Source organism: Marmota flaviventris, chromosome 2, assembly GCF_047511675.1.
Source record: "Marmota flaviventris isolate mMarFla1 chromosome 2, mMarFla1.hap1, whole genome shotgun sequence".
NCBI classification, from domain to species: Eukaryota; Metazoa; Chordata; class Mammalia; order Rodentia; family Sciuridae; genus Marmota; species Marmota flaviventris.
Genome location: NC_092499.1, coordinates 108,361,200 through 108,380,842, shown reverse-complemented (window position 1 = coordinate 108,380,842; position 19,643 = coordinate 108,361,200). Strand labels below are relative to the sequence as shown.

The following is a 19,643-nucleotide window of genomic DNA, read 5'->3' as shown; positions in this document are numbered from 1 at the left end:
GACATGAATAGGCATTTCTCCAAAGAAGATATACAGATGGCTAGTAAACATATTTCATTGGTCACATGGAAATGTAAATCAAACCACAGTGAGATACTACATTACACCTACTACTAAAGTCAGGTGTTAAAGAGAATGTGGAGAGATATGATCCTCATGCCCCGCTGGTGGGAATATAAATAAGTACAGCCATGTTGGAGAAAAATAATCTGGCTTTGCCTCGAAAGGTTAAACCTGGAGTTACCATATGACTCAGTCATTCTTCTCAAAGATATATATCCAAAAGAACTGAAAAAGGTGTCCAAACAAAAGCTTGTATGTGAATATTCATAGCATTATTCACTGTAGACAAAATGTAGAAAAATCCTAAATGTCTCTCCCCTGATGAATGAATAAATTAAGACATGGCATATCTATACAATGGAATAGGGTTTAATTATAAAAAGAAATCAGGTACTAACACATGCTACAAGATGAAAGACACCTATGCTTGAACACATGCTACAAGATGAAAGACACCTATGCTTGAAAACATGATACTTAGTAAAAAGAGCCCAGGTATAGTAGTCTACATGTTCAGTGATTCCATTTGTTTGAAATCCAGAATAGGAAAATCCATAAAGATAGGAAGTTTCTCTAGATGGTTTCCTAGCTCTGGGGAGGGAGCAGGGAAAGGAAGTAAACTGGGTGGTAGGATCAAGTGAGGAAGGGTAGGGGAAAATGGAGAATGGAGGAAGATTGCTAATGGCCATAGGCTTTGTTTCATGTGAAAACTTTTGCAATAAGGTTGTTATAATTTTTAAAAGTACACTGCTTGAAAAATCTTGATGGTTGTCACAAAAAGAGAGAGAGAGAGAGAAGGTTTTCCTGTCAGTTCTTAGACCTTCCAGTCACTAATGCTGACTAAACTCTTAGGTCAATAGTTCTGAAACTTGAGCATGCCTTAAGGATTTGATGAAGTGATTATTAAAACATAGATTGCTGTCCCTGCACCTTCTAATTTCTGATTTAGGAGGTCTGGGGTGAATTTGCATTTAACACTTAGAGAACCACGATTTTATCACATTAAATTTAAATTTAACTTGTTCAGAATTTCAAATTCTTGAAGTTTTCTGGATTTGAAGCAGGTCAGAGACCCCCCTACCGAGAGACCCTCACCATTAATTAAGCAGAAACCCCCACCATATTTGTGGCTTGTAAATCCCCCCCTTTTCTCAGAAAGCTTCTTACATATGATGTCAGAAAAAACTTCTAGCCAGGCAAGGTGGCACACATCTGTAATCCCAGCAGCTCAGGAGGCTTAGGCTCCAGGAGGATTGAGATTCAAAGCCAGCCTCAGCAAAAGTGAGGTGCTAAGCAACTCAGTAAGATACTATCTCTAAATAAAATACAAAATAGGGTTGCATATGTAGATCAGTGGTTGAGCACCCCCAGTTCAATTCCCAGTACCAAAAAAGAAAAGAAAAAACTTCTGCATGCAGAGGATATCGTGGTTGGTAGTTTCCTCTTTTTGTAAATGCCAGGTTTGCAGGAAAAAAAAAAAAAAAAACTTGCAAAACTCCTGGTCTAGAGGATGGAAGTAAAGCACTTGTCATGTAAAACCTCTAAGCCCCTCCTCCCACTAGCTATAAATATAGTTCAAAGAATTGCCAAAATCTCTGATCAGAGAATTTGGACTGACTGCAGTCAATAAACCTGCTTCCTGAAAATTCCTTAGGTGTTCAGGCTTTTCTGTCCTACTTCAAGTTTGGCTCAGGTTTTTGCTTATTTTAAAATATCTTATATTCATTATTTATGGTTTTCTGAAGGTGCCAAAAAGGAGGGAGCTGCTGGATTCTTTAAAGGAATTGGAAAAGGGCTTGTGGGTGCGGTGGCTCGTCCAACTGGTGGAATCATAGATATGGCCAGTAGTACTTTCCAAGGCATTCAGAGGTATGGAGAGCATGTTGTGTGTGAGCTGTTTCTGTGTTCTAATTGGTACTAGGACTGCATAGATAGATGAGATGTTTTGCCTGCTCTTAAAGCTCTATGTTTCATTGGAAGCTTTTCAGCTTTACAAGGTAAAGTGCTACCAGAAAGGAATAAGAAAAAACATTTTATGGCTCAGTTTCTCTTTTATTCCACAGATGTTTGCTCATACTTTTGATTCGCAGGTACCAAGGATTCAAAGAGTAAATAATCCAATCTGTGCTTTTACTATTTGACATTTTCTTTTCCTTAAGAAAAGCGTGAGGGCCTTAGAGTCAGATAGTCATGGATTTAATGTTTTTTTGTTTTATCTTGGACAAGTTATTTAAAATTATTGATCATTTTTATAAAATATTTATGTGTCTAATCAGCATGTATAATTGTATTATTTTGAAAGATTCTCACTTAGTTTCTTACCCTTTTTCTGCTTTCTTATTCAGGGCAGCAGAATCAACTGAGGAAGTGTCTAGCCTCCGTCCCCCACGCCTGATTCAGGAAGATGGTATCATTCGTCCATATGACAGACAAGAATCTGAGGGCTATGACTTATTTGAGGTAAATTCTATTCTTCACAGTCATGAGTGATATTTTTTTTATTAAAATATTTTTTAGTTATACATGGACACAATATCTTTATTTTGTTTTATTTTCATGTGGTGCTGAGAATCGAACCCAGTACCTCACATGTGAGAGGCAAACTCTCTGCCACTGAGCCACGACCCAAGCCCATGAGTGATACTTAATTTAAAAAAAAAAAAAAAAAAAAAAGATTTCAAGGGTGAGAATTTCATGGATGGGTCTTTAAGTCCCTGAATCGTGAACTTTTTTGAAGGATTATAAATGATTTGTAGAGTAGAATTTGACTGTTTTTAATTTTAACATAACATTTTAAATGGAAATAATGGGTAACTTTTTTTTTGGCACAGGAATAAAGCTTTTGTGTGTGTGTGCAGGAAAGATAATATCAGAAGATGTCATAGGCTATATCTGTTTCTGTGGAAACTCATGTAGTTAATGGTGTTAGTTTTGGTTTCCTGTTTTATAGGTAAATACTGGAATGTCATTTCTTTCTTTTCTCACCACCAAATTAATTTATTTGCACTACTTTGTACATCTAGGTTTATTTAAGTACATTAAACTGGAGGAAGAGAAAAAAGAGTGTATATGATTTATAATCTCATTAAACCTTGAAAATTAAAGTTTTTATATTTTGTTTTAGTTTTAACTTTATTATATTTAAAGTAATATATTCATGTATAAACTGCTATTCTCCCATGACTGATTTCCCCCAAAAGAAATAAATATGTTCCTCTTGATATTAAAATGACTCTTAATTGTTTTTAACCTTTGCTTTTTATTATATATGACTATGTTTAAACTTTTTGTGTGTTTCTAACTTTTTTTTCTTTCTTTTTCTGCCTACACAGCAAGAACTGGAAATACAGGAGTAAATGTTTCCTATACTACTACTTGATTTCATCCTTAAAACTCAAAACAAACTGTGGTATTAATTGTGTGTGAATTTGATTGAGAGTCAATTTTAGTGAAATTTTCTTTATGGCTTTCACCTCCCTCTCAACTTTTTTCAGTAATGACTACAAATGAAAATGGTATTATATCTGGTAATACTTATACAGGGTTAAGAGATCCCCATAAAAAATAAAAGAATACAGGAAATCTCTGTTCTCTATTAATGGGAGAAAGACTGCTGGGTCCAGAAGTAGACATTTATACTATTATTTTGAAAATCTTACCTTTTCAGGTGATGTTCATGTGCATTTCATGTAAAGTTGAAAAAGGGGATAGTTATTATGTCCAGTCTAATAAATAACTTTTTTATGTTTGTGAGTCCTGATGATGGAATTACACCCATCTCAGCTTCACAAATCACTCTAAATTTGCTCAAGTATGGGACTATGAGTGGGGTACATGTTTTAATAACTGAACTGAATTCATCCTCAAATGAGAGCTGGCACATGAATTTTGAGAATATGTTCTTTCAGTGTTTCTATTTCTCCACACCTCTCCACCGCCACCCCTTGGTTCTTGTGGTGCTAAGGATCAAATCCAGGGCTTCATACACGCTAGGTGAGCACTCTACCATTGAGCCACATCCCCAACCCAACCTCTGTGTTTTCTTTTATAATCCCTTAGTACTATTCCTAAATAAATAGCAATAATTTTTAATTATGTTACATACATTTTCAGCCTTAAGTATTTAGAGTTTTAAAAAAATTAATCTCCTTGTTAGTTATGCTTATTTCAGAATTGTTTGGTTTACTTTTTATAAATAGAAGTAGAATATGTAATTAGGCAAATTATGTGGTTTTTGAATATGTATTTATTTTTAAAAACCAAACCTTTTTTGCTTTTAAATCCTTAGGGAAGATTCATCTTAATGAGAACAAAATAATAATGATTATAAATTATCATTTTAAAATCATTACTCCCATAAGTTAATTCTGTAAGTTACATTTGAATTTCTTTTTAAGATATCTTGTCTCACACCTTTCACACTCTCCCCAAAATTGAAACCAAAGTAAAACTTAGATTTCTAATGTGTTGTAAATTTGAAGATAGTGAAACTATCAATTGGATTATGTATTTTTTGATAACTGCAATTATTTAAATAATTAAATACTTCACATATAAAAACAAACACTTTAAAGAAAAAAGAAAGACCAGCCTGTGCTGGACATATGGAAGAAATATTACTTCTTCCCAAGGGGCTGAGGATGTAGCTCAGTAGTAGAGTGTTTGTCTAGCATGCAGAAAGCCCTGGGTTCAATCCCCTGCACACCACAAAAAAAAAAAAAAAAGAGAGAGAGAGAGAGGTGGAGAAAGAAAGAAAGACTTCTGTAAGAGACCAAGTATAACAAACATGTAAGTATTAAGAGTAGCTGACAGGCTTTTCCTGTGCCTAGGTAATTGAAGTGAGGCAAGCAGGTCATGACATGTACAGTTTTCTATGAGAATCAAGCACAATAATGATTAAAGATGCTTTCTTGATCATCACCAATACTTACCCTTCCCAAGGCTCTTGGATAAATGCAGTAATTTTTTATTTTCCTGGTGTATTGCAATTTAAATGAGACAACTTTTGGGAACTTAAGATTTTTTTCTTATTGTTTACTTTCTGTTTATCTCTTTATGTTACTAAATCTTTCCTTGTGATTTCCCTTTTTACAATTATATGTCAATAAGCACAAAACTTCAAGAAACTTTGTTATTTTAGCTAAAGGTATAGTCACATTGTCTACATATAGTCATATGTATAGTAGTATTTATTAGTTTTTTGCTAAGATATTAAACAGCCCTACTGAGCGCTGTGGTGCACACCTGTAATCCCAGCAACTCAGGAGGCTGAGGCAGGAGGATTGCAAGTTCTAGGCCAGCCTCAGCAACTTAGTGAGATCCTGTCTCAAAATAAAACATAAAATGGACTTGGGATATGGCTCAGTGGTAAAGCAGCTCTGGGTTAAATTCCCATTAACAAGGAAAAAAAAAAAAAGATTACGCAGCCCTTTACACTGTATTATCATTTACTGAAAGAAATACATTGTTTACTGCCAAGAGGATTTAGTAGCTTTTTTCATGGGTAGCAAGTGTAGGCATTTGATACTTGAGATATGTGTTCTTTTTCACCCTTACCCATCTTGCTATGATTGGCTAGTTGGGTAAGAAAAAGTATTTACTGATTTTTTTTAAAGCTATGCTGGATATACAGAAGAAAAAAAAGACTCTGACCTTAAGGGACCATGTATAATAAAATGAGTAAATAAAATCCTAGATCTTATTGTAATATAGGTATATTCTAAGTAAGTTATTCTTTCTGCTGAATACTGCATTGTTCTTTAATACTCAGCTTTTAGGATTTCTAAATCATATGCCATGATGTCATAGGATATGTTCTTCTGCCTGTCTGCTATCCTAAGGTCTTACTGTTTATATTACATACAATGCTTATATTGCACACCATGTGGCAAGTTTTTAAATTTAATGTCTATTTTGGTTTAGATGTTAATGATCATACAAGATTTGAAATGGTGTTCATTGCTTTTTCTTTTAAATTATTTTTTTCATGTTCTTAGAAATGTTTTACTAGCATTTAAAGTTCTTGTATTACCATCTATTTTTAAAATTTTGTATTTAATTTATTTTTTCTGTGGTGCTGAGGAATCAAACCCAGCACCTCACACATGCTAGGCAAGTACTCTACCAATAAGTCATTAGTGTACTAATATACTTAGTACATTAATTACTTAAGTACTCTACCACTAAGCCCTTGCATTGCCATCTGCTGAGGTAGCCTTACACTGTATACTTCACTGTTTTTAATTCCTGACATTAAAGTTGTTCATTTTACTAATAGTAATAATGCTCTGATAAACATGATAACATATTTGCTTTTTCATGTTTTGTGTTATTTACTTATAATTAATTTTAAGAAATAATTACTGGAGAATGGCCTTTTGAAAAGTATTGTTAATTTACTCAAGTAGCATTTTGGGAAAGAGGGGGGTGAATATTCAATCACTGCTGTCATCAGTGACTGAATATCTTAATCTGAATCTCAGACTGTAGTGGATTTTTAGTGTATGAAAAAGATGCTTTTCTAAAGTGTGTTAATGGTGATAAATTATACTTTAAAAACTCTTAATTTGAAACACAGTAGTCTAAGAACTAATGGAAATGCATAAAAGATAAAAAGACGGTAGACTTTCTTGTACTTGCATATCTAAATATTTTAACATTTAACTTTCATGCTAAAAAATACACTATATTATTATATTTTCCCCCATTTTGCTCTTTGAAGAAATTGAGGCATTTTATAAATAGCAAAAGCTTTTTGCTAATTCCCATAGGAGGGCTTGAAACAAGTGACCATCGCCGTGAAAACTGCTCTTCTGTGAGATGCATCCTACAGATGAGACCCCAGTTTTGTGGGGATTTCTCTTCCCTGTTCATGGCTATTTGTAACTGTCAAAGAATGACTGGGGACCAGACTTCTTTTAAAAATGTGTATTTAAGCATTAAAATAATGTCAAGTGTGCTTTCTCTGCTTGTGTTGATTTTGATTATATTGTCCTTTTTAATAATATTAGTGGAATAATCTTGGTTGTAAAGCATTATGGTCTTATTCAGTGTTTATGTTCTGTATTATATATTATCACCTGATCTTTAATCATGAATTCTAGACATTCAGTAATTATTTTATTAGCATATATTATAAAAATGTTTATTGTTTTTAAGATGTATTTACTAATTCAATAATTTTAAGATAGTGGAGAAGGAAAATAAATATTTTAATGTGCTATGATTTATATTTGAATTATATTATTCATGCTCATATTCGTCTTCAGAAATAAATTATGCCAACTATTTTGAAATCTTAGAAATTCTCCATGTTCATGTTAATATCATTATATTTTCTTTTTGTAAGAAATATGATTTACATATAAATCTGCTTTTTAATACATGTTTAATCTATACAGCCAAGTATTTAAAAACATTGAACATCAGTTCTTTTGGAATTTTATCATTGGTATAACATCTACCTCTCTGTAAATCATTGGTTGGGTCTTAACTTTGGAGATGGATTTTAGACCTCCATCAAAAAATTCTGATGGGACACATGATCTGTCCTCTGAAAATTGTTTCAGCACCACATTTTAAAAATTTTATATTCTATGCTAGACAGTTCATAGATCCACCTGAAAGTCCTTGCTGTGAACTTCAGTAATGCTAAATCAGCAGTTTGTATTAGCATATGTTTATGTTTCTTACCTAAAATGTGTGATTATTTCTGATAGATACTTTAAAATTTCTGTGTCACCACAGAATAAAATACCAGATGATCACTTGGTAAGCACTTAATACATATTTTTTCTTTAAGGGCAGCAATGGAAGTTAACTTATAAACACACTATGGGTATTTTTCTAGCTTTGTGTGCCAATATGTAGAACTGTGCTTTTGTTCCTAATAAAATTTTTCCAATGTTCTTATTATAATTAGCTATTACACAAATATTACTTGAATATATAAACTTCCCAAATCTTAAATCTTGTTTTCTTTTCAGAATCATATCAAAAAGTTGGAAGGAGAGACTTACCGATACCACTGTGTTATTCCTGGAAGCAAGAGAACAGTACTGATGGTTACAAATAGGTATTATTTTAGGCAACATTTTTCAAGTACAACTTAGTTGTATAGATCATAGGAATTTTTAAGGCTGAAATGGCTGAGGATTTAAAGGACTGTACTGCAGTGGAAAAATATTAATTGCCATAGAATCACAAAAATACAGATCTAAATAGGTCCTTTGAGATCATCTGTTCCAATGCCCTCATGTTGGAGATGATGAAACTGAGACTTAGCATGGTTTACGAAGTAATCCAGATGAGAGGACTCCTGAGATTGGAGTCTGCAGTGGGCTTTACACCAGCAGTAGTGGCACCAGTGTAAATGAGTTACAGTTCTAGTTATAGAGGTTAAAACATGAGTGACTTATTCTTACTGGGTTTTATTTGAGGTGATTACTATATCTTTTTAAAGGGATGACATTATTTCTGTGTATTTGTCCCACACCCTCCTAAGCATTTTTTAAGTGCTAGATACTTTTTCAAAAAAAAAAAGAAAAAAGAAAAGGATTTGTATTAAACTATCTGCTTATTTTCTTGGAATTTACCCTAGAAATAAATTCATCTCAAAACGACTATTATGGAGTAATAATTTTTCAGAACTTTCTAAGTGATTAAGGCAAAGTACTTAAGATAGACAAGACTCTGCCTTCGATTCCTCAGAATTGCCTTTAAATACACCTGGATGGGAAGGAATATAAGGACTTGGAGATAAACAAGTTTGTTTAAAGAGAAGTTTAACCAGTCATGTAAGAGAATGTTATGTAGTCTTCACATCTATTAAAAATTAACACAAAGTAATTCATCTAAAAAACAGCTTAATTTTTTTACAATTTTACACATTCAACAAGTAATCACTCATTGGTATGCCTGTGATGTTATTGTTTCCATTAGATTAAAACAAAAACAATGTTTATTTTGCTGCATATTGTGTTTAGCTGACAGTGGCAGTATGTTAATTTTAAAATTATTATACCTGTTATGTAAATTAATGTTAGATAAGGGGATCCAGTTTTTTTGTGTGTGTGTGTGTGTGATAATTATTACTTTTAGTTTTGTTTGATATAAGGCATTCTGTGGAAATATTACTGTATACATTATGTACCTGTTTTTTGCATCAAGAAACTTGAAGAATAGTAATTTATGTAGTCTCTTAAAGGAACTTTTAAAAAAATATTTATTAGTTGTCGATATACCTTTATTTTTTATTTATTTATATGTGGTACTGAGAATTGAACCTGGTGCCTCACACATGCTAGGCAAGTGCTCTGCCACTGAGCCACAATCACAGCCCCTCTTAGGGAACTTTTTATGAGGCTGTTAGTAAAACAGCATTCCTGACCACTATAGTGACATTGTTGCCCCTGCTAGTTTTAGAACATTCTAACATGGATTTCTTTGAGATAGTTATTATTATGTTGATCTCTTTGACCCTATGATTACCAAAAAAAAAAAAAAATCTGTCTATCTCATTTCTTCCAAATACAGCATTCTTTAAAATAGCTTTTTTTATTGCTAGTTATATTTATCCATTTATAGATAATATTGAACAAAATCAATAAACTTTCTTTAAAGGGCAAGGTATAAATTCAAGGACTGTGCTTTCTTTCTCAGCTTTTTGAATCACTCTGCCCTTGTGATGGTAAAGATAGCCATGACCACCGGTGTATTAAAAAATGGTCATGGCGACACTCCAGTAAAATCTTATTGAAATAGGCTTTGAGCTAGATTGGGCTCCACAGCCATAGTTTCCTACCCCTAATACAGATAATTTAAAAGATGAAAATAATTAAAGTTAACTAGACATTCTTGTTTATATCTTTTGTCCCAGTATAATTATTAAGAGCCATCTCTCTTATTTTTAGAATGTCCTGGTATGTACAATAAATTTAATCCATAGAATATTCTTTACCAACAGTTTTACCATCCAAAGTGACCACTATTTAGCTGACTTATCAGATTGTTGTAGTATAGTACATGTATTTTTAAAAAATTATGTGCAAAAAATGAATTATGTACATTTTGGTAATCTAGGTTTTTATATATCAATATTACTATTATCATTTTCTCAAACCATTAAATTTTTTGACAACCTGACTTTTAATGACTAGATAGTATGTACCACAATTTATTCAAGTATTCCCTTACTATTTGTTGTTCAGTTTCCCTTTTATCAATAGTGTATTATATCTTTGCAGCAAAATCGTTTTCTTGTTATTTCCTTGGAATAAATTCTTAAAAGTGAGATTGCTGGCTTAAAAGTTGTGAGGTTTTTGAGGCCTTTTTATGTATTGCCAAGTCATCTTTCAGAAAGGTTCTGTTAGCTTTGTGTACAGCTGTATGTGTCCTTTCTTAAGTGATGCTAGTAATGGTGGAAAATAATTTGTTTTCATTACCAATTTTTAATTATTGATGAATATGAATGTTTTAATATATCAACCAGTTATATTTTCTATTTTGTGAATTACTTCTAATTTTTCAATGGTTTATTTTTTTTCTCACTGAATTTAAAACGTACTTTGCAAATTATTGTTACCAAAATATCCTTTATCGAGACTGGTAAAAATAGCTTATTTTTATTGCTTATTGCCAGTCTGGATAAAGGATATTTTGGAGGTTAGATTTTTTTGCAAAAATTATTGATTAGTTTTTTTCTGCCCGATGTATTATTTCCCACTATATATTGGGTTTTCATTCAAAATTTATTTCAAGGTTCTTTTACTTAGTGGTTTTAGAAACAAAGCACATGTTTCATAACCTAAATTTATTAGGTTGTAGTTCCGCTAATTGATCTTAACTCCCCCATTGTTTATTTTGGTAATCTTTATTAGGAAATTGATCCTTGGGCAGACTTATTTTTTAGCTGTTAGTAGAGAGATATACTCCCTATCTGAAGGGGCACCTACAAACCATCAGTGACATTACTGTGTGTGATAGGTGCTAGGAAAAAGTGATGTACAGAGATTCTGAAGACATAGGAAAAGTTCTGATTACATTGATGTGGGGACCAAAGTGCCAAGGGGAAGAGTAGTAACTTTGTGTAGGAGGGGGTCCTGGAGCTGAGTCTTATAGTATGTGTCGCTGCCACTTGGTAACAAGAGGAAAGCAAAGATATAAAATGGAATGGTACTTGGAAGAGTCAAATCACGGCAGTGGCCTGATGGTCCAGTGTTAGCAAGAAAAGTATTGGGGTATGAAGCTAGAGTCATTTGTGGTTGCTTCTGTTATCTTAAGGTTTAGGTGTTATTATTAGTGTGACGGAGAATGACTAGTTCTTTTTTTTTTTTCTTTTAAGATATAGCCTTTTATTTTATTGTGTGGTATTACTGGCAGCTTCTCATACAAGTTTTTGAACATAGCACACAAATGAGAATTTGCTTTTTATTTTCTTTCCCACTGAAGGCTTATAAACAATAAGTAATATGATGAGGTTTGTAGTTTAAAAATCTCTGGCAGCTCTAGTTTAGATGCTAGATTGGAAGAGTCTGTGTAGATAGGGAATCAGTGGCTTGTAGTTTTTGTTGCTGCACAACAAATATCCCAGTGTGCCAAGCTCATTTAATGTTGGTAGAATTCAGTTGAACTCTGTCAGCCAGGGGGCTGTTATGAGCTCTTAAAAGCCACCTCATTCCTTGCTGTGTGTCTCCCTCCATCAAGCCAAAAAGGGCACTTTGAATTTGACTTCTTAGTCTCTGGTCTATATTTAAAGAGTCCATGTGATTAGGTCAGGCCTGCTGCATGAATTATTTTTACTTAGTTATCTGTGCCTTAATAACCAAAGCTATATCATGGGAGGAAATCTGTGATATATATGGTCCTGAGATTATTCAGAACTATACATGAAGGAATAGGGAATCTTAGAGACCATCTTAGAATTTTATCTGCCACAGAGACTGTGATAGCTGTCTTGGTAGGAAGTGATAAGAGCCTAAATTAAAAGAATAAGAATTGAATAGGAGAAGGCTTAATAGATGGGCCTTGGTGACTGAAAATGAAAGAAAAAGGGATAGAAAAGGACTCTTTGGCTTTGGGTTTGAACACCAAAAGGATTAGTGGTACTATTTTTAGTAATTTGAGGGAAAAAAATGGTGTGTTTCTTGTTTTTGTTTTTTTAACTTAACTGGGTTTTGACAGCTTTGAGACATCAAAGTAGAGATGCCTCAGTAGATAGGGAAACAAAGGTAGGTGGGTAGATAGACAAACAATAGGAATTTGGTTAAAAGTCTGGAGTCAAGATCTTGGAGTCCCCTTGTAAGGGTAGAAAATGACTGAGATTTAATAAACTTTGATAAACATGAAACAGGATTAAGAGAGTGAAGGAGACTTATGGTGGTAGGAGAGCAATAATATTGGTGGTCAAAAGAAGAGTTTAAAGATATACAGAATAGTGAATTACATTGGGCACAAGGATTTGTAACAGCCAGCTTTAACTCTTAGCTCTATCATCTGATCTAAACTGGGGCCTAGGGTAGGGGGAGTGGGATCTACTTTCTAGAGATATTTGGAAAAGAATGGGGTTGTTGAAAGTTGTTTGAGCAGCTTGGGGTCCTGGCATTATGGCACTTGGTAGGCTGGGGGCTGTTGTCCCTGAGCCTCCTTCAGGGCATAACACAGTCCCAAACAAGCCCAATGTTTTAATGGCTTCTCAGTTGAGAAATGCAGTCCAGAGGCCTGTTGCAGTTTCCTGCACTCCAGTGGTCACCAGGTTCATTTAATCCTACCTTCCAAACACCTCCTTCTTACAGCCATTGCCCTACTTGAGGCTCTCACTGCCTCCTGATTGGACTCTTAAGAAACTTCCCATCCAGAGTGTCTCATCATTGTATTTTTTCTGATACTCCAGCTGTAGACCCCTACATTCCTTAAATAAATCTTCCCTTCTTTGTATCCCTGTATTTGTCAGCGTGCTCTTCCCTTTGGACTCTCTTTCCCCTTTCTCAAGTAGAGAACCTCCTTGCATGTTACCTGCTTCACCAGCACTTGTCTTGCTGTACAGGGGCTTTTATTGACATGATTATTTCCCCTTCTAGCCTTTGAGTACCTCTCAAAGAGAAACCTTATCTTTCTGGTTTCTCTTACACCCTAGATATTTGTTGAATTAGCAATTCAATTACTTTACTGAAGTTTTGTTTTCTGTAATAGAAACTTAAAATCAAGTATGGCTATATTGGTAACTAATGTGAATCACAGACTGGGAAATCAATGTGGATGCCCTTTAAGGATTCTGTTATTTTTTTTCTATTACTATTGAGTAAAATAAGATACTCCCTCTGTGATGTAGTGCATTAAAGTTAAAGTGTTCAAGTCTGATATTTATTAGTAGGCTTCAAGTGAATCTTTGCTGACATTTGAGGTTTGTGACATTTCCTGCACATTCCTTCGTGACTGGAAGGCATAAATGACTGACAGTAAAGAACAATTAAAAATTTCCCCAAGTAAAACATTTTCAGGGACTTCTGCCATTAAAGCGTCCCAGATGAGAGTACAGCCTGTCCCTTATGTGTTTCAAAGATGATTTCACTATCAGTTTTTTGGTCAATTAGAGAATGTTTTACTTTTCTGAATTCTGCAAGATTAGCAGAAGGGAAATTTTTGAGAGTCTACTTTGTTAGATGACAGGTGTCATATTTCTCTTCATTTGACAGATATCGAGACTTTTAATGGGAAGCATACTCTTTTCAGTGCCAGTTTTCATTGTTTACTGAGTGAGCACTGCATGTACTATGTACAGATTGAACTAGTAGAGAGAATAATTAGCTGTCTTTATCACTACCTGTGTGTTTTTGTTTTTTTGCAAAATAGGCGAGTACTATGTATAAAAGAAGTTGAAATCCTTGGCCATATGTCCATAGACTGGCAGTGTCCTTTTGAAGATTTTGTACTTCCTCCTAGTACTGATGAAAATCTGCTGAAAATTTCAGTTAAGGTAAGAAAACACAACTTACACCTCTAGATCCAGGCATTCATTATGAGTGGAAACTAGCGCTTTCTGACTCTGTTTTTCATTTAACTACACAATACATTAAAAGGAACATTATTGTTATTATTTTATGCTGAAATATGAAGAAAGTTACAACCCATTTATTTGTGTAATTATATTTTCTGACAATCCTTGATTGCATAGAGTGAAATATCAGTTTGACAAAAAAAGTTAGGATGCTGGTGTACTGATACTTTCTTTTTTTGGTATATTTAAGCAATAGTGAAACTGAGGTGTTTTTGTTGTTTTTACTTCATATGAATACCCATTTTGCTATAATCTTAGGCATTTCTCGAAATATATCCTTCTTTAGGCTTTTAGAAGATTACTAGGTGCTTGGTGAAAATAAATAATATGTCAGAAATAGCTGTTTTTTGTATTATTTGGAATTTACAGAATGCTAATACAATTTAAGCAATTTTTTTTTGTCTCATCTCCACATCATTTTCTAAAAACTTTATTTAATCACTTAGTAGTTTGCAAAAATGATACCTCATCTTTTACTTAATTCTCAGACTCACTTAACTTTGAAACATGTTTATTATAACATACATATAATATAAATGTATTTACATTTATTAAAAATACTTATAGTTTCCATTCTAATTATGGTAATTTCTGTAGTATCTTTGTTTTTTTCTAAATAATAGTGATGTTATCTGTATTATTGAAATGCTCTGGAAAGCTTTTATCACAAAATTTTAGTAATATGAGAGTATTGTTTTCCTTTTTTTAAATTTTGTATTTGTTTTAATTAGTTATACATGATAGTAGAATGTATTTATGCACTTTAATATATCATACATAGATGGGATATAATTTCTCATTTTTCTAAGTGTACATGTTGCAGAATCATATTGGTCATGCAGTCACATATATACATAGAATAATAATGTCTGTTTCATTCTACTATCTTTCTTATCCCCACATCCCTTCCCTCCCCTCCCATCATGTCCCTCTATCTAATCTAAGGTAACACTATTCTTCCCTAGTGTCCCTCTACCCCCGCCTTATTGTGAATTAACATCCACATATTAGAGAAAACATTCGGCCTTCGGTTTTGTGGAAGTGGCTTATTTTGCTTAGCATGATATTCTTCAACTCCAGCCATTTACTGGCAAATGCCATAATTTCACTCTTCTTTAAAGCTGAGTAATATTCCATTGAGTATACATACCACATTTTCTTTATTCATTTATCTATTGAGGGATACCTAGGTTGGTTCCATAGTCTAGCTATTATGAATTGAGCTGCTATAAACATTGATGTGGCTGTGTCACTATAATATGCTGATTTTAGGTCCTTTGGGTATAAATCAAGGAGTGGGATAGCTGGGTCAAATGGTGGTTTCATTCCAAGTTTTCTGAGGAATCTTCTTACTGCTTCCCATGGTGGTTGCACCAATTTGCAGTCCCATCAGCAATGTATGAGTGAGACTCGCCAACATTTATTGTTGTTTGTATTCTTGATGATTGCCATTATGACTGGAGTGAGATGAAATCTTAGAGTAGTTTTGATTTGCATTTCTATAATTACTAGAGATGTTGAACACTTTTTCATTTATTTGTTGATCGATTGTATTTCTTCTTTGTGAAAGAAAGTTCAGCTCCTTAGCCCATTTATTGATTGGGTTATTTGTGGTTTTGGTATTAAGTTTTTTGAGTTCTTTATATATCCTAGAGATTAATGCTTTATCAGAAGTGCATGTGGTAAAGATTTTCTACCAACCTGTAGGCTCTCTCCTCCTTGTTTACTTTGCTGAGAAGAAGCTTTTTAATTTGAATCCATCCCATTTATTGATTCTTGACTTTACTTCTTGCACTTTAGGAATCTTGTTAAGGAAATCAGATCCTAGGCCAATGTGGTGAAGATTTGAGCTTATTTTTCCTTCTATTAGGTGCAGGGTCTCTGTTCTAGTGCCTAAGTCTTTGATCCACTTTGAGTTGTTTTCCTTTAGTTTGTGTTTACTTTGCTTTTTATGGAAATTTACGGGTAAGAGGAACTACCATGTTCCCCTACCCATTTGTTTTTCAGCAGTACTAGAATTTAAAGAGTACCTTGGTGTATTGAAACAGTTCTCATGCTAGGGCAGACTGTGTCACTCTGCATATATTTTACAGTTTTCTCAGTTATCACTCTGCTTTCATCTCAGTGATGAGAATTGATTCAATATATTTTACATTATATAAGAATTTTATCTGTCAGCCAAGGAAATGAAGGAAGGGCTTTTTGATTTGTCAGATGTGATTAGTTATCAAGTAGTGTTTCTGTAGGCTATTTATTATTGCCTGCAGAAAGCCATTATTTTATAGATAGATGTATACACATCCAATTTCATAAATTCTAACAACTCATATGAAATCACTCTCATTGTACCAAGATGATTTATTTTATATCTTTCTTGAATATGTATGTTCTGGTAGTCTAGTGGTTATAAAATAGAGTTGACATTCAAGCATCCAATTAAAGGTTATGCTTTCTTTTTCTTCTTTTCTTCCATTGTTTCTTTTGAAATAGGAGCAGGGTCTGTTCCACAAAAGAGATAGTGCCAATCTAGGCTGTCTTCGGAAAATTTACCTGAAGGACACCACCACAGCAGAGGTAAACTGTTTATTTAAAGAATACCCCTTAGGTTTTGAGCTGAAAGATTTTTTTAAAGCCTGTTATAACTAACACCTGTTATTTATCCCCCCAAATCTTCTAGTTATAAATTGGGTGAATGTATAAACTTAAAATAATAAACTGTGGACTTACTGGGGCAGAAGGTTTGTGTTTGCATTGATATATGGAACAGAAGCTCTGTTCTCAGCTACTGGATCTGTGGGGAGAGTTCCATCTCTTCTGTACTTTCTTCTTCTGCCAGATGAACCTGAACTTGTTTTCACAGTTCATAATACACATTTTATTTTACAGAGAGCATTTAATGCCATTGAGGATGCACAGTCATTGAGACACCAACAAAAGCTGATGAAGCAATCATCACAGAAACTTCTCAGGCCTCAAACACCATCATAATTATAGATCCCAGAGGGCTGCTGGTGGGGGAAAAAAATCACTCATATTTACCATGGTAGAGAGAAGTTTGCAAACAACTTTTTAGTTTTATGTAATAGAATAGCTAGTGTTGGGTTTTTTTTCTTCCCCTATAGTTTTGACTCTTAATTTTATAACCATGCCTGTGTTAGCAACCCATTGTACACTGCTGCTTAAGTGAGTGAGATCTTTGAAGAAATGCCACTTGAGACTCAGAATGAAATTTTCATTAATATTAAAATTGTGAAGCAAATGGCAATAGGTTTATTTTTAATTAATTTTTTAAACTAAAGAATGAGAAAGAATTTAGAATGATTAGTGTTTTTTGAATGGTTTTAGCCACAAAATGTTGGGCACTTTGACATTTTGCTTAAAGGTAATTTGTTCATTAATTGAACTGAGATAACATTTTTTGGTAAACCAGGTAATTGATGGAAAAACCCCACTAAATGGAGAAATGACATGTTTCCTTCCCCCCCCCCCCATAAAAACACTGTTTTTTCTCTAATGAGATAACTTTTACTTTGGTGCTTGTTTTTCTTCCTTGCATTATAATAGAAGAGATATTGTCAATCAAACCTTTAAATAGCTCTACTTGGTTGTCTGTGATGTAATAGTCATAAAATTTTGAAAGATATTTATAGGCTCTTTCAAGATGAGCTCATATTGTACAATTAAAATTTGCTGATAACATTGCACTTTAAGTTTTTCAGGACTCAAGATACGTAAAATACAATATTTTTGTATTTCTAGAAATAGTGATTAAAAGTTGAGAGACTTTCAAGGGCATCATAAATTAATATTTTGTTATAATACATATGTATAATGTATTTTAAATACTTAGTAGGAAGAATGAAAAATCTTCAGTTGCTTTATATAAGTAAAATAAGGTATAAATGTATAACAACATTAGAAAATGTTCCATGTGTTCTTTGAGGAGCAAGATGATGAGAATCAATTCAGTGTAATATATTTTTGCCTTTTGTATATCTCTATGCTGATCAGAGATGTTCTGCTTATTAAAACTTTAACAAAATACTCAAGAAGTATTTAATTTTCTTGGCTGAACCTTTAGATGTGCTCATAGTATTGAACTTAGCATTTATTTCAAATCACTGAGTCAGTAATGAAATCAAGATGTGGATTCATTTGGTTGGCTGTTTTTGTGATGTGTGAATTATTAGTGTTATTCATGTTTTTTAAGACCTGGTTATAAAATTTTTTTAATTTTCCTAGTGATATGTAATGTTAAATCTCAGAAGAGAGTGCATTGTTTAATGCCCAGAATGTTTGATTTTTGGTAGACATTGCCTTTTCAACAACATTCTTTTTTATTTTGGTGAATAAAAGTATCATATATAAAACTTCTAGTTTTAAACATCATTTCTGTGTTAGTAGTTGATTGTAGTTTATTAAAAAGAGCATTATAAACAATTCTATAGTAAGTATTTCTGGTATTTTGTGTCTTTAAAACTGACGTAATCAGGAATTTGGGATATTTAATTAGATTTTTCATATGAATCACCACTATTAACAGTATCCTAAATATTTAAGAAATTATATTGCACTGATGGTTTATTTTCAAAACACAGGTATAGCACATTAAATTAAGGAAATTTATAGAAACCTATAAACTCATTATCTGAGTTGTCTTAAACTTTCAAGTATTTGTAACAGTTTTGTTTGATTTAATCTGGGACAGAAGTAATCCATTAATAATATATATTGCATTTTTAAAAAACGCATTTCAGTCAATTACTTGTTCATAAACTGAGAGAAATAAAACATTTGATGCATTACAGTTGTGAAACTTTGTGGGTTTGTGTTAAATATTCAAGTAGTCCTATAATAGTGAGAAGGTAGATTGATAGTTACAGAGGCCTTTAAAAGATACTAGTCAGGAAAAGCTTTTTCCTGAGGCTGCTGAGCCCCTTGGGCACACTAGTGATCTGTGGCATAGGCCTAGTGCTTCATTTGTAATGGGGCCATGCCTTCTGTGGTTTCTCTCATCTCCCACAGAGTGTGGCACAGTACTAAACATTCCATCCTGGGAGACTCACAACTCCTGATAGTCAACTTTGGCTTGAGGACACTTCAGGAACTTTGCAGAATCTTTCACACATTGCATGGCAGCCTGGGATGCTTCTGCCCACTCTCTTGCTCTCCCTATCCTCCTCCATCCCTTCTTTTCTTCCTCCGTTTCTTTCTCTTTTTTTAAAAAATATTTTTTAAATTATTCATGGACCTTTACTTTATTTATTAATTTATTTATATGTGGTGCTAAGAATCGAACCTAGTGCCTCACACATGCTAGGCAAGCACTCTACCACTGAGCCACAACCCCATCCCCACCGTTTCTTTCTCTTTTCCCCCTCTCTCCTACTGGGGACTCAGACTACAAATCTGAAGGCTCACCTGGACTGTCTAGTAGGAAGAAGAGGTTCATGCTGAGCACTTTGACAAAGCAGGAGCATCAAAGTCAAAAGGGACCAAAACATTGGAAGAAAAGTGCAAACTTTGT

General features: G+C 33.5%; 1 protein-coding gene across 2 annotated transcripts in view; it reads left to right on the top strand.

Moving 5' to 3' along the window:
• Positions 1-18,921, top strand: part of Vps13c (vacuolar protein sorting 13 homolog C) — a 196,215-nt gene extending 177,294 nt beyond the window's left edge. The window contains exons 78-83 of one of the 2 annotated variants that reach the window (XM_027925076.3): positions 1,809-1,932; positions 2,409-2,523; positions 8,049-8,137; positions 13,912-14,035; positions 16,607-16,690; positions 17,003-18,921. In XM_027925076.3, coding sequence (XP_027780877.2) covers positions 1,809-1,932; positions 2,409-2,523; positions 8,049-8,137; positions 13,912-14,035; positions 16,607-16,690; positions 17,003-17,104 — 638 coding nt within the window. In that variant the 3' untranslated portion in view covers positions 17,105-18,921. Of the gene's footprint in view, positions 1-1,808; positions 1,933-2,408; positions 2,524-3,395; positions 3,646-8,048; positions 8,138-13,911; positions 14,036-16,606; positions 16,691-17,002 lie in introns of those variants that run through there. The other variant, XM_027925084.2, reaches the window with a different exon arrangement.
• Positions 18,922-19,643: the final 722 nt, after the last annotated feature.